At 36.8% G+C, this 16,006-nt stretch overlaps 1 protein-coding gene across 1 annotated transcript in view; it reads right to left on the bottom strand.

Moving 5' to 3' along the window:
• Positions 1-16,006, bottom strand: part of LOC149829382 (FAD-linked oxidases family protein) — a 55,395-nt gene that overhangs the window by 31,786 nt on the left and 7,603 nt on the right. Inside the window, exons 6-10 of the mRNA XM_090018083.1 lie at positions 14,890-15,004; positions 9,605-9,665; positions 4,415-4,451; positions 4,166-4,227; positions 3,029-3,125 (exon numbers count right to left, since the gene is read on the bottom strand). Of these exons, the coding sequence (XP_089874209.1) occupies positions 3,029-3,125; positions 4,166-4,227; positions 4,415-4,451; positions 9,605-9,665; positions 14,890-15,004 (372 nt within the window). The remainder of the gene's footprint in view (positions 1-3,028; positions 3,126-4,165; positions 4,228-4,414; positions 4,452-9,604; positions 9,666-14,889; positions 15,005-16,006) is intronic.

The raw sequence follows: 16,006 nt of genomic DNA, 5'->3' as shown, positions 1-16,006 counted from the left end.
TCAATGAAAAAAAGAGAAAAGCATCATGGAAAAGCCAACATAAAAGTGCATTCAGGACATCCAGATAAATTTTGCTACTTGGAAGGAAGAGTGCTCTACAACAAATTAAACTGCTTCATTATTCACGTAATATGTACTCATACCATGGTAGCAGCCATGAAAATTTTCACCAAACTAATAAAAATATTTGAAACCTCTGCTTAGTCAGACTTCAGAAATTGAACAGTCAGAAATACAAAAGTAGGTACTATTTTTACTGCAAACTGCAAAGGCACTACCCAAATCAAACAGCTTCAGCACAAACTTTAAATAATTCCAGGACCAGAACAAATATTACCATATCTGACATGATGCAACACATGTCCCCTCCCATTACCTCTTTCATGAGTGACGAAATTGTTATTTTCCTTGTGATCCAAAAGCCTTTTAACGGTCAGAATTAATTAATATCAAGTATGAACCTATCGCTTTATAGCTTTTCGGAAAATTACTGATTTCTTCATATATAATTTTATTTTCACCAATTACACAGCAAAACATGCACCTCATTTTTCTCTTTTGGGTCCCCAGCCTAATCCAGTTAGAAGGATGGAGAAATGGGAAAATATATTAGTTAAAAGAGGTCGGGGTAGGCCTAGGAAGACATGGATGGAGGTGATAGGAAAGGATATGAATGCTTTGAACCTCACCGACGACATGGCATTGGATAGAAATGATTGGAGGAGAAGGATTCATGTGGAAGACCCAGAATGATTTTCTTTTTTGGTTCATATCGCCGACCCCAATTGTTTTGGGATGAAGGCGTAGTTGTTGTTGTTGGGTCCCCAGCCTAATCCACTTAACATTATTTTCTACAGTATAAAGAATATGTTTTCCCTTTGATAACCAAATAACAAAAGGGATGAAGAGCTAGAACAATTTCTAGGAATATAACGTCATCAGCTCATATTGCCTCTGTGCATTAGCTGGTGCCTTAAATTAGAATATGTCTTTCCAGCTCTTATAAAATATGACAAGAATAAGAAAGTTATGTACCAAAAGACTTGCATTCAAATGTTCCCTTACTATATCACATTGTCTGTGGGATACTTCATTTTACGTAATAGTGTAGATCACAACCACCAAACAAGAGCCTTCACAAACATTATAAAATAATCACAATTGACAATAGCCCACAGTGTTAAAACTGTACATGTACAATTATGTACTATATATATCTATGTATATATAATAATATGTATATACATATATATATGTATATATTTTATTTTTGTATTTAGTTATTTTTTGGACAGATTTGGACTTAGACAAACTAAGTTTGACTAAGCCTTCCCAGCCCCCAACGGCTAGATTTCCTAGCCGTTGGGCTCTCCCAAATTCCAGCCGTTGGGAATGGGCCTACTCTTCTTTTATTTTTTGTCTTCTTCCCTCTAACTCCCCTTCATAATGTGTATATATAGGGGTCTTCCCCTCCTTGTAATGTATGTTTTTTGCATAATCTCTCTATTGAATAAAATATATATTTTTATATCCCCTTTGTGGGGTTTGTGAGTGTGTTCTTTTAGAACACTTTGTGGGTGTTGAAAGTGTGTTCCTTAGAGAACACTTTTGTTATCTACTCAAGTCGAAGATTGGTGGACTTTTTGTTCGTGATTGAAGTCTCCTTAAGTCTTTACACACAGCACCCAAACTCCCATATATGACTTCTTTGAGAGTTTTGTAGGGTTTTCAAGAATTTAAACATTTGAGATTTTGGGCATATTTCTCTCCATCCGCTCTAAGACTGAGTTAGGTATTGATAAGATGGTTTCTCCATCTAGTTTTTGGCTTCCCCAGTAAGCATTTTATCAACATTTCATGAGTAAATATTCCCCATAATGACTCAGTATGACAAATGGAGAGGGCCAGTTAACAAAGAGTATGATAAGTAAATTGCAAGCTTTGAAACCTTCTTGAAATCATGAAATGACAAATTGTGATTTGAATAAGAGGAAAAGATTAAATTGTTCACAACTATGGCATAATTCTGATAAGGATGAAGGTGTTCTCTACTATAATTCTACACCACCAAAATGTACAATCAGAAGTGACTAGTTTTAAAGCTAAAAAGGAAAGGAGTAGCAATAGGGAGCGATCTTATGAGAAAAAAATGGGTAGGAGGCTTAGAAGAGGTTAATATTAGGAGTCTCTTCCCTCCAAAAATTACTCTTATGGCACAAATTGAGAATTTACAATGGATTTGGAACATATAGCTGAACAAACGGATGCTGTGGTTGGTAGACAGTTCTATGATGCTTACATGTAATTCAACGTCAGAGATTCATTTTATTTTCAGAGGATCTTAGTTGCTTACCCAGCATTGGTCCTCTATGACATCATATCATGACTTGAGGCAATTTTCTTGATGCAAATGTGATATCAATAACTATTATGATGAAATTAGGCCTTAAGTTATTTAGTACACCTTCAAATGTGGTCAAATTATGTTATGCAGCAAATGGTAGAGCAAGGGAAGGAAGCATGTAGACAGATATGGAACTTACTTGCGAACCCTATGTAGTGCCCATTACAAAGACCTTATACTTGAAGACATTGAGCAAAATTGGAAGAAAAAATGAAGGAAAAAATTAAGCAATATATATTTATATGTCTATTACAAAGTTTATCCATAATCGGACATAGGCATTGAAATCGATGACAAAATACAAGGGTAGTGTTTTGTTTATTTGCAATTAGTTAGACTGAATGCAGGAAAAATTAGCAAAAAAAATATTTATTGATATCATTTAAGTAGTAGGTTAAGGAAATCAAGTGTACGTTGGTTAAGGTGCTTAGGATAATGCATAGTGATGAAAAAACAATCATGGGATATCTCTAAAGATTGAGGTGCTGCCTCTCATCCCTGAGAAACATCAAGCTAACCATGGACACCCCCTTCTCTTCTCTGAATCCTTCTTCAATAATCTCAGTAGTCAGTAGTCACATCAGATTTTCACTAACCCTTTAAAAACAAAGGAAAGAAGAATACCACAGAGTGTGCAGGGAGCTTTTGCAGTCGCAGAGTCACCTCTGTGATTACACCCAAGGTGCCTTCACTCCCAATCATCAACCTGGTCAAGTCATAGCTGCAATACAGGAGACAAAAAGAAAAAATGGGAAAACTAGCATATCAAAGCCTTCATGTGGAAAAAACAAGATCTATCCAACCTATGTTGTGGTAAAATGAACCCAACCAATGTGTATGCTAACAGAACCCAAACCAGCATTCATAAGGAGAATAGGAAGGGCAAACCCCATCAGATATAACAAGAAAATAGGATTCAAGGCAGGAGAATATTAGTAAAATGGATCCTTGCTGCATTACTAATAACCTGCCCAAATATTTTAACAGTAGCCCTTTCAGCATTACTAATAATTGCAATCTGCTTTAACGGTTGCATTCTGTTGCTTTCATAGGCAGACCCAATTTCTAATCCCAGACAAAATGCACAGTGGAATAGGTCAATTACGCAGTCAAGTTTAAATAACTCTTCCCATGGTTGATGTTTTCTTTTTTTAAGCAGATACCTAACAGCTTCCCAAATTCGATAATTCAGGTCCAGGTTGGTTGAGTACCAATTGAGATCTGAGCTGTTGACGACACTAATTTGGAAGAATCTAGTTAGGTAGGTAACACTGCAAAAACCATGTCCATCTCAAATATATTTCAGTCACAGATATAGGCGATATTTTGAAAGTATTGTGATAATATCACTGTAAATTGATAAAATGTTATTAATGGAAAATTCTCATGATATTTTTAAAATATCAAAAATTTATGTATATCACGATATTTTCATGATAATTTCACAATATTATCCGTTTTAGTTTTTTACTTTTCTATATCTTAAATATGTTTTTTCTTCTTTCTTTTATATTTATTTCTTTGATGATATGTGTATTTTATACCTAAACATGTTATTTTCTTACTTATTTTTGCTATTTTTTATCATTTTTTTAATTTTTAAGTGCCAAGATTTTCCGAGATTTTTCTGAGATTTATCAACTAAACCTATATTATCATGAGAAATCGCTTTGCAAAGATATAACCCAGACTAATACGTGTGGCTATGATATATTATTTTTAATTGTTTCTCCAAAGATAAGAAAAGCATAAAACGAATACCCTGCAGAACTCTTCCGAGCACGCGATGCAGTCTTAACAACATCACCATTTGCTAGAACAACCTGTTAAGAAGTAGAACAAGAAAGATCCCAAAATCTCTCAGCCAAAAATAAACTCAGGATGCATACTCAAAAGTTGAGTCATTTGCAGAAGTTTGTTAACAACAATAGAACACTAGCACAAGATTGGTTCGAGTCCTGGGCAGATTGGTGAATGATAAATTAGCATCTATAAAAATTATTTACAAACCTGAAGATTGATAACATTATCTCTCATTGTCCCATACCTACAAACTGAAAACTAAATCATAAACTTCAATAGAGGGAATAAAAGCCTAAAAAGTTTAAAAGAGCATATAAATGATTTATGCAAGTCCACAGAATAAACATGATCAAAGTACAAGGTAATAATGACAGCACATGGAATACATAAATCAACTTTTAAAGCCATAGAGTCATGTTTGGCGTTTAGTTTAATTTCAGAGAGGCAGAAAAAATATAATATAGGATCTTAAGGATCTAAGGACAAATTTATCTAAGTTTATTTAATAGCTCATAGGTTTTGAAACCCATCACCTAGGAAAACTTAGCACAAGTCTTGAGTCATTTTCTCCCCATGTCATCAAACAAATAACAGGAGAAAAGAAAGTTGTATTCCAGAATGCTGTATGCCGGATTTTATTTCTTTATTTATTCACCAGTACTTGTGCCAGATAATATCTGCCAAGCAATTTCTGGAAGAATCTCTGAAACAAGTTTTCTCCCACGAAATATTAATAATTTAAAAAAATGGATGGTCATGTACTGGCCCTCGCGTCGAAACTGACAGCCGTGTGACGAGCAGAAACACGGTTAAGAAGTCGATACTCACACGAGGACAAACACACTCACACACATCTAGAACAGGATCTCACACGCACACACTTGGAGCACATTTTTAACGTGGTTCGGTCAGAACGACCTACATCACGATGCCTCTGTCTCTCACACTTTTAATGTGAGATAGAGGTCCTCTGTTTATAGTGTTAACTACAAATTGAGATCAACTTGTTTCCTTCTTGAGAAGGACTTTGATTAACAGGTTTACATAAGGAGTCCCTTTTGATTACAATCTTATTGGCAATAGGAGTCTTACGGTCTAGGATTTTCTTGCTGGACTTGCTTTCTTGAGAGGTTTCCTTATTGAACTTGACATCATTGGAAGATTCCTTCTTGGTTCTGTTCTCATGGGACGTTGGACCCTGTTGGAGTTGGACAGTGCAGTCCAGATCCGGTTCTCGGGCTGGATCCAGTTCATGTGTTTTGACAGATCTTACCTTAGTTGCCTGCCCACGCGCAGAGATAATTGGAAAAAGGAGCTAACATAAAGACCTAACAATAAAGGGATTAATGGTAGATGCTTTACAGTTCTTCCATGTTCCCATTTCTTATTCTTTCCTTTCTCTTTTATCTCTTCATTGTGTTCTTTCCTTCATTCCTTCTTCTTCCTTTTTGTCTTCTTCTATGCATTCCTTTTTTTTTTTTTTGCTTCTTCCTCTTCACTTCAATCTTCCCTTTCCTTTTTCAGTAAGAAATACAAGATGGAAAAATGTGGTTGCATAATGTCATGCTCTGAGTAGTAATATGCTACAGAATTCACTTTCGTCAATATTTCTATGTGCATTACCATATATGAAATTTTACCATCTTCATTGGTCACCGTCCATAACCATTTTATAAGAAGGCCTAGGTGAACATCTTGATGTTCTTGGAACAAATAACAAGATTCATTGTCTTAGCTAAAGATCCAATCATCCAAGAGTGGGAAATCCATGAATATTCAACATTTTCTTCCTCAACCTCCTAACACCAGCTTCAGTAGGGGCCAAAATCAGATTGGTCAGATTGGCTCCAAGTGGCAGATTAACATTTCAATGTGATCCAAGTACTGGACCCAAAGCAGATATTGTCTGAACATGTGGGAGTCAGGTCCAGGTTAAACATGGGTCATAGTACCCATCAGGTCTGCTTACGAGAAAAGGGAAAAGGAAAAAGAAAAAGATAAAGTATAACCAAACTTGGCCTATTTTTACTGTACCTGGGAATCGATCTAATTGTGAATCAAGTACCTAGTTGCCCCTAAGTAGATGAAGTGATTCCTCACCTCTTCTATCAAGGGCCAAGTAAAATCTTTGAACCTTTTTTGCCTATGCTCATGTGAAACAGCCATGGCTGGCCAACCCATAGACAGATATATCTGTAGGCCTAATTGGGGATCGTTTGTCCACAAGTAAACTAGTAGCAGTCCATCAGACCTCAAATTCCCACATTTCAGCCTTCATTATTCCACCATATCTCACCCCTTCATCATTCTAGCATATTTCAAAATTTAGGAATAACTAAATTTTACAACCTTACCTAATGCCATATTTAGATAACCCAAACTTGGCATATTATTAATTTTCTTGGTTTCTTAGAAATAGTTTTATTATGGTTAAAAACAAAAGAAGGAAACAAAAGCAAAAGAGAAGATATATGGGAAAAAATGGGAGAATTCAACTCCATTTTTCTTTAGAAATAGGATAAGAATAGCTGTGTGCTTCCTTTATCATTTGTGGATTACATCTGTCTCTAATGTGTGTTACATACCTCAAAAGTAGTTAAATGGCATAAATAAACAAATAAATGACACTATGACAAAAAAAAGTTTCTCATTGTCTTTCAGATTTTAAGAAAGCACATCCAATTTGCACCAGACTGCCCAAACTTCAACTTTAAAACATGTCAGATTTTACTTGAAATGAGATGCCGACCTACTCAGAAAAGAGAAATAGCACTTCCTGCATCTACTACTTGAATTATTTTTCCAGGATCTGGAACATCAAAATAGGACTTCAACAGTTCAACACTAAAATATTTCATCAAACAAGCTATTGAGCTGCTAGCTGCATAGAAATGAGAATTAGAATATAAGCCATATTGTTGCAATCATATGATCTCTGATGCGTGCATGGGCCTAGGGTTCGAAAAATTTGGGCGGGGGTAGGCTCGGTTAGGACAAGTCATGGTCAAGAGGCTAACTCGTGTAAACAGGTCAGGTTTTTTGACAGGGGGGGGAGGGGGGAGGAATTAGAACTCCCAAACAGTACCACAAAAAAATCTTAAATTTGGAGGGATTATTCTAGACACCTTGGATTAGCTTACGACCAATTCTGAGGGTCAGAGGACTCAAATCCAGGGAGATATGATTTTTGGAAGTGGTATGTTTTTCCGGGCTAAGCAGGGCAGACTGAGTTTTGGATCTGATAGACCGGAATCTATCACAGGGACTCTTCTACGGTGTCACCGCACCTGCATCGACACGATGTGGGTGCAGCACCCGGTGCGGCAGTAATTAAAACTTGTCATGTCAGGTGCAGTCAAATGACCCTGGGTGCAGGTTGACCAAAATATACTCGATCAACGTTGACTAAGTCTATTTTGGTCCTTTAAAAAAGGGGGTTTTCAAGGGTTGGGGGGATTTAGGGCACAATTTGTGCCACCACCCCCTCCCCTCGACCCTCCTTCTCCCTGACTCCCCCTCACCTCCTCGACTCCTCCTCTTCCGACAGCGACGGCAACGACGACTACGAAGGGCCACTTCCTCTCCTGCTCCTCTAAGGCGGCGACAAACCCAGAATCTCTCTCTCTCTCTCTCTCTCTCTCTCTCTATATATATATATATATATATATATATATATATATATATATATATATTCTTCCTCCGCCTCCTCTCTTTCTTCTTCTTCTTCCTTCTCCTCCTCCCGTCTTTCTTCTTTCTTCTTTCTTCTTTCTTCTTTCTTCTTTCTTCTTTCTTCTTTCTTCTTTTTTCTCCTCCTCCTTTCTTATTCTTCCTTCTCTTTTCTCCTCCTAATCCCCTCGTTGATGCAAGGGCCGAACTCAGCCCTGCTGAGTTCGGTTATGGTGAACTCCAGCCTGAGTTTAATTGTGGTATTATTTTTTATTGATGAGGAATATCAATTGTAGATTGTTAATTTGAATTGTTGCTTGAATTTATGTTTTGCTTCATTAGTGTTAACTTAAAACTGTTAAAAATTATATATATATATCCTTCCCACACCCAAGTTTTTTTTAAAGTGATGCATCGCCGCACCCACACCTATGTGACATAGACCCAAATTGATAGAGTTCTCAGAGCTGGGAAGTCTAAATCCTGAAATGCAGGGGGTTAAAACTAGACGCCCTAATGAACATTGAGTCCAAATTGTAGACTCAAATCCTTCATGGTTTGGACTGGGTGAGTCTGCGAAGTTTGACGAAATTCTGGGTTCGTCAGAGTTTAGGTTTGGGGCTGATGTGGGTTTCGTAGGTTCTAAAATAGGTTTGGATCAAGAAAAGGGCTTGGTTGACTCACTGAGTTTAGGCTGACTCAGATGGGGTCTGTTACAGAGGGTGGGTCAGCTGGTTGAAGTCGAATGCACTCGAATTGACCACGCCTGTTTGAATGGACCTTGGCAGCAGCTTTGGTCCACTTAGTGAGCTAGACCCACAAGGGATCAATACACCAAGATAAAAGAGAGGGACAAGCCCTTGAGAGAGAGAGAGGTATGTGAGATAGAGAAGAGAGAGATCAATTCCAAATTCTATTTTCTAATTTTTATTCAAGCCAAAAGAAAGGCCTATATATAAGCCAAGGAGGGGCTCATTAAACCTTACACAAGTTACACAACAAATATTAAACTTAATCCTATATTTAGATAAACCTTGAAATGGTTGGGCTATTCTTAGTTAAGCCCTTCTTGGACCAAGCTAATTTTAGAGTCCTCCAAACCAAAAATAGACTGCGCTTTGGTCTACCCATATTCCATCTTTAGAGGGGTCTTAAAGCACCCTACACGACCTTCCTTGAGCTCCATGTTTAGGTGGGATGCCAATTGGGTGGGTCCCACAATGCCTTGAAACCTTGTTTTAGGATGGGGCATCCATGAGTAGGTCCCACTAAGCCTTCAAGTCCATATTTAGGAGGGGGCGTCCCAATGAGTGGACCCCATCAACTCAAGCACTTGGGTAATTGGGATCGGAACCGTATCTTCAAAAATTGGATCCATATCAATCTCTTAGATTATTCCTGTTTGGATTAAATAAACTGCATTTATCATAGATAAAGAAGAGCCCAACAGCTCAAATGCACATCCTTTTACACATCTATACAAGTCTATTAATTAAACATGTTCCGAAAAACATAAGCATTTCAAACTCATATATTATTGCCACCAATCTCTATTATATGGTTTTACCCAACATATACACCACTCACATGATGCAAAAGCACATCCAAAGAAGTACTAATATATGTTTGACATTAATCATGAATGAAAAAACTAAAAGTACGACTAGCAATATGGTATACATAAGTTCATAAGACTGTCATGCCCTAAAATGTAAAAATAGGTTGCAATACCTTACAGCCAAAGAACCAGAACAACGAGTAGCACACATGCCTCCAATTGAAGCTCCTGGTCCTGGTCATGCAAACAACTAGATGAGAAAATTGTTTCAAAAAGTAACCTTAAAGGAACGATATGCACCCAAAGATAAAACCTGGCATTATGGCATGTTTGCAAGCACGTGAGGAAGTGAAACTTTCTCCGGCTCTAAGACTAGAAAGTTCAACCCAGCCACTTTCTCAAGTGCTTGCAAACTTGAGAAAGTGCATGCTGAAAAAGTTGGTTGAAAGAGTAGATGCCCACTTACCTGGGAAAGGGAGTCATAGGTCTGACCCCATGACTAGCTTTCCCAGGAACGGGATTTTTCACTTTCTCAAGTCCCACACCTGAGAATGTAACAAATATGCCCTTAGTGTAAAACCTGTAATTTTTAAGGATTATTAATAAATAAAGAACTCTTTTTTTTATCTCTAAATTAGAAATGTGTTTCTAGCTTTTTAATTTCATTTATTGATATATTACATGATCAATTGTTTATTCAAGTCAATCAAGGCATAATTTGCATTTATAAAACTATTTTGGACTATAAATCACTATATATATTATATTTAAATATATTTTTTATGGAGTTTATAAATTATTGGAGTGTATTTGTGTTATGTGGCTCTTGGTAATGGTTTATAGGGTAATTTGCTATTTTTTGCTAATCTTGTTATAATTGGCATTTTTTTGAGTTTTTGGCATTTGCGATCGCACACGAAGGGTTCGTTGTATTGCTTGGGTAGCGGTCTTTGCGGACTTCGAAACTCCTCGGTCTTTTGGGTATCGATTAATTGTTCTTCACATTATTAAGATAAGACACTAGAGTACATTTATATTATGAAATGTACATGTTCACATATGCATACATAAAACTCATGTTTTGTTTACGCATGATTCAAGGTTCAATTTACGAAATGCAATGTTCCTTGTGGCGATGATCTGATGTGTAGGATAATATGCTTCTGTATGATATGATTTAAATGCCATGTGATATAAAATTATGAATGCATGCGATAAATGTTTAAGTTCAATAGTGAACTATGGTTTATGGAACCTTATTGGTTAAATGTGTGATTTTATGTTTTAAGTGTCATATGAAGTGATGTATGATGTAATGCGTATTGATTGTATATATGTTTGTGTCCGTGTTGATAGCTATCGACCCTGAGAGTTGTTAATTATATTGATGCATGCATCACAATAGTTTTCACTGGATATGATATTCGTTGAGGAACTGTTCCCAAAGGATTCTCTGTGAAGGTATGCCATGACCAGATCAGGTAATCCGGCTAGAGCGGTAAGTCTTTGTGAGGAAGTGCATTATCCAAGAGCGGATAGCCCGTGAAGACGGTATATTCGTATGAGGAAATGCATTGTCCAAGACCAGGCAGACCATCCATCTAGGGCGATAACTCATTCTGAGGTTGTATATTTCCCAAACCCAGTGATCCGGCGTGGATCTTGTAAATCTTTATTATGATTAAACAAAATATTATGATGAATTGTGGTGATCTTCTGAGTTGATTGAGATAGCTAGTTATGAATCTATAGATTTGGTTTTTTTGTTATAGCATGATTATATACTGAACTCAGATGTGAGAATCAGATCCTTATTGATTTTAGATCTTGATATGAGGTTATGATTATGTCGCTTATGTTAACGTATAGGTGACACGCCTACAAATGACTGGTTTTGACTTATTAGGTGAATGATACATCACGCCTATATAGTTTCATTGCAAATTATTGCATTATGATTGTCTGAGTGAATATATTACACCTATGTATCATGATTGATGTGTATCATGAATATCTAACTAAATTACTTAAAATGTATGTGCATGTGTTTCACGCTGGAATGGTCAAATGTCATTTGACTTATTTTTATAAGAATTATGAATGCATGTGAAAATGATGCAATGATCTAAATGTCTTATATATATATATATATATATATATATATATATATATATATATATATATATATATTTATATATATATATATATATATATATATATATATATATATTTATATATATATATATATTTATTTATTTATTGATGCGATGACTTTATGACTTGAATGCATATAGATTATGCTTTATTGTGTGAGTTAATGTTGAATAGAATATTAAGTAATGAAATGCTTTATGTTTGAATGCTTAAAATGAATGACTCATAGGACGTTGTTTCTTTGTCTATCACGATTGATGAATAATATATCATGTCTTTACCTTTAAGTGCTTGATATATTTTCTTTAAGTTTGAGTTTGGGTTGTTTTACCAGACTTTAGCGACTCTTACCATGTTTTATGGGGGACAGGTAATGCAGGTAAAGTATAATGAGTAGTTGGAGCAAAGGGCTGGTCGAGTTGCATCATCGAGGGTCCACTCTTACCTTGCGATCTTGGTATTCATGATCTTTTCGTTTTAAGCACTTGATGTTACGACAACGAAGTCGTACACGATACTTCAAGTATAAGGTTTTGATGATGAACAAGTAAATCAACTACATTTCAGTGAAGGCAATAAAGAAAGATGACAAGAATTGAAGAATTAGATAAAGAATCTACGAAGACTAATGTGCAAATGTAAAATTCATTAAATGTCTTAGATTCTTGTAAAAGCATTACTTAGAGTGCATATTTCGATTGCATTTCACCTAAAAAGTCTTTAGAAAAACTTTTCTAAAAGAATCCTTGATGAAAATCATTTTAGAAAACTCTTTACTTAATTTTTCATGTTTATTAGTCGACCAACAGACTCACCAGCCGACCAACTTTTTCGCGCCAATTTTTCAAAGCAAAAATGTCAAATTTCTGAATTAGTCGACTGAAGGTTTTATCAGTCGACCGAACAGAATGTTTGTTTTCTGAAAACTTTAGCAGCAGACGACTGACGGTTTTATCAGTCGACCGGACAGAACGTGTGTTTTTCAGAAAGATTTTTCAGTCTACTGATGATATTATCAGTCGACTAACTTTTTCTTTAGTCAACTAAGTTTCAAAACTTCAGATTTTCAAACGGCTATGATAAACACATTAGTCGACCGACGATAACTGTCAGTCTGCTAATATTTGATTTCAGTTGACTAACTACTGTTCCAGTCGACTAATTTTGTCGCTTTTCTGTAACTTTTAAAAGGCGTGTCTTTTCATTTTTTTAAACGTTTTGATGGTTCAAAATGAACTATTTTAACACTCTTTCGTGCCCTCAACGTATGGAATCTTTCAACTATAAATATGAGTGCATTCCACACTCAAAAATATCAAATCCAATCGAATTATGTTGAATTACAAAGATCAAAATCTTTGTTTTTCACTCTTACTCATTCAAGTATTTGTTTTCTCACTCACTTGATATTTTCACACCAGTTTTCACTCAAATTCTTTTGAGAGACAGTGAATTTGTGAGTTGAGTATTTCAACAACCTCAAAAGCCAATTGCATTCATAAGAAGGGTTCGTAAGTTGATTGTAAGTTGATTATTTCATTTTTCTGTAAAAGGAAAGGACTCCTTGGTTTAAAGGAGTTGTTTGTTTTCAATAAGTTTGTTACTGAAAGTGGGACCGGATTTGGTCTGTATGTTCTTGTGGTTACACAAGGTTGATAGTGGAAATCTTAAGTGGGTTTTCCTTGGGGACTGGATGTAGGTCTGGAAGACTAAACTAGGATAAATTCTTGTGTTCTTTGTGTGATTGCTTTGCGAATTTTTAAAATGCTTCAAAATTCCAAAGACGCTATTTAAAAGCACTACCCCCCCCCCCCTCTAGTGTTTGTTGTCTCGATCCTATAGCACTTTCACTTGATAATGTAGAGACTGAAGTGTTGTTTTTATACTCTGATTTGAAATGAAATTAAAACTCTTCATATTTCAGTCTTATATTGTACGTGGTTTGAAATTTGTATATCTTGTACATTTTGATTTGATTGTTATCTTTAGTCTATGTCACATGGGTGCGGGTGCGGGTGCGGGGATTCGGCACTTCCAAAAAACCTGGGTGCGGGGGTGCGGTAGGGGCAAAAATGTAAAAATAAATAAATAAATATATATATATTAGAAAAGGGAATAATAATAATAATAGTAATGTAATAATAAACATATATTAAAAATCTAGAAATAATTTTAATGTATGGATCCACAGTTGGATCCAACATGCGGATCCACACCGCAAGAGAACCGCGGATCCACCTCGCTGCTGGATCTCGAGTCTTGGACTCGGCCCGTACCCTACGAGGAAAAAAAAGTATAATTTAAGGCAACCCGATACGGGTTGCTCGATAAAACGAGGGTGGTTCCCGCAAGGTGAAATCGCAAAGGGGGAGGGGGCCGGAGCATAGCCACTAAGAGGATGGGGTGCTCCTACCTTTTCGGGGACCACCGTCCTCAAATAGGGGTCCCAAACCCCTTCTCTTCCACTCTCTGCCTCCCACGCTCTCGTTCTTGCGCACGCCAGCAGGAGCAATCGATGCCCTCTACATTTCCCTCTATCTCTTTTTCCCACTGCCTCTCATCTTCCTCTGTTTTTTCGTTCTCCCTCTCGGCTCGAGCTCGACAGTAGCGGCACCGACAGACCTCCACTCTCACGACAACAGCCTCCTCGCCGGTTAAGGTAGGTTTTGTTGTGATTTCGCACAACTACTGAGTTTTCAAGCATGCTTTGGATTTGTTGTAACTCTCAACTCGAAAAATTGGGGGTTTGGGTTTGCCGTGAATCCCCAAATCAAAAATTTGGGATTTAGGGTAGGGTTTATTACGATTGTTGAGGGTGTATTCTGTTTCAAGTTGCAATGGGTTGTAATACACCCAAATCGAAAAGATTTTGAAGTTTTAGAGGGGTTTTTGTGTGGATGCAACTGCGGGCCTTTTCGTGTGCCGAAATGGCCCTGGGTGCGGTCAACGCACCCAGGGTCGGGTTGACCGCACCCGGTGCTGCACCCGCATCGAGTCGCGTCGACGCGGGTGCGGCACCTTGCTAGCCGAATCCCTGTGACATAGTCTTTAGTATAACCTCGCCCAAAGTCTTAACCATTTTTTAAAATCCTTTCCGCATTATAAGATCTTATTTACTTATAAAAAAAAATTGGCCTCGAAATTTCAAAATTTGAACAATAATTAAGGTTAAAATTTTGGGGGCATTACACTTAGTGTCTAACAACACCACACACTAGCAAGAATGAGGCCCCATTCATAAAGTATCTCAACATATCAATAAAACATATAGCCTAGATATAATAAATGCCCAAATATATCTCACCGGGATCAAGTGGGAAGAAAAGTCCATATGGTTTCAAATACTCATTCAGATCCATCCACCCAATACCAGGCTCAACAACGACATCCATGTCTTCAATATTTAATGATTTGATTTTCTGTAAAAAAACATAACATATTAATACAAATGAATGGCCAGTAAATTAAGATATTAGAGATTCTCACTCTTCCTTCTCTGCGTAGAGAACATCCTACACTAAATAATTGAATAGTGGCTAATCTGTCTAATGGTAGACTAAATTTGACTTCTTATCAACAGACTGCTACTATAGAAATAAAGAGAGTCAAATCTTAAATGGTGCAGGCTGGTTTGTCATCTTCAAAAGGATACCTATGCATAATACTCATTCACCATATTGCAATTCTAAGGAGTTAGACAGTGTTTAAATGTGAAAGATGGAGAAGGTATTCTCTTTGTTCTGAATCATGTGACACACAATGAAATGAAAACATCATAAAGCAGACTAAAGAGGGAGTTGAAACATGAGAAACACTAGGAAACAATAAAGCCACCAGAGCTCAATGACCTTTACATAACAAATCCCAATTCCACGCATGGCAAAAGGAAACCAAAAGCAACACAACACAGAGCAGCTGTCCTACAAAATGAAGCACCTGACATGCAAAAACCACTTAGAAGAGAGTGGTAGAAATGAATAGAAGCATGTCTATCCCAAGTGATGGATATAACAGCTTGAAGAGACCCAACAAATTAGTGAAGTGGTCCTCAAACATATAGGTACTAGAAGCAGATGAATCTCACATGATAGGAGTAGTATAAGCAACATAGAGGCTGCAGTAAATCTCTACAGCAAGGAGTTACTAAAAGCTGGAGATGTAAGACCCTTCTTTGCAGAGCCGAACGACATCTTCCCAAGTTCCTCCCAATAATGAGAATTACTGGTCTAGTGCATAGAAGAGGAATCACTTGCATTAGTAGCAGGAAATGGGAAGTGGCAGGTACTACAGATGCACCAAGTCATGAGGTAGCAATTATATCTCAGTTCGAGAAGTCCTTCCATAAAAAATTTAGTTTAGTTTCTCCAACACAAAGTGTTATCAAAACCTCTAGATGGAAATAAAATTGCAATTAACTAGGC

Source organism: Nuphar pumila, chromosome 9, assembly GCF_984573655.1.
Source record: "Nuphar pumila chromosome 9, dmNupPumi1.hap1.1, whole genome shotgun sequence".
Classification (NCBI taxonomy): domain Eukaryota; kingdom Viridiplantae; phylum Streptophyta; class Magnoliopsida; order Nymphaeales; family Nymphaeaceae; genus Nuphar; species Nuphar pumila.
The sequence above is the reverse complement of the archived record's forward strand: the minus strand, read 5'-3'. Positions and strand labels throughout refer to the sequence as shown.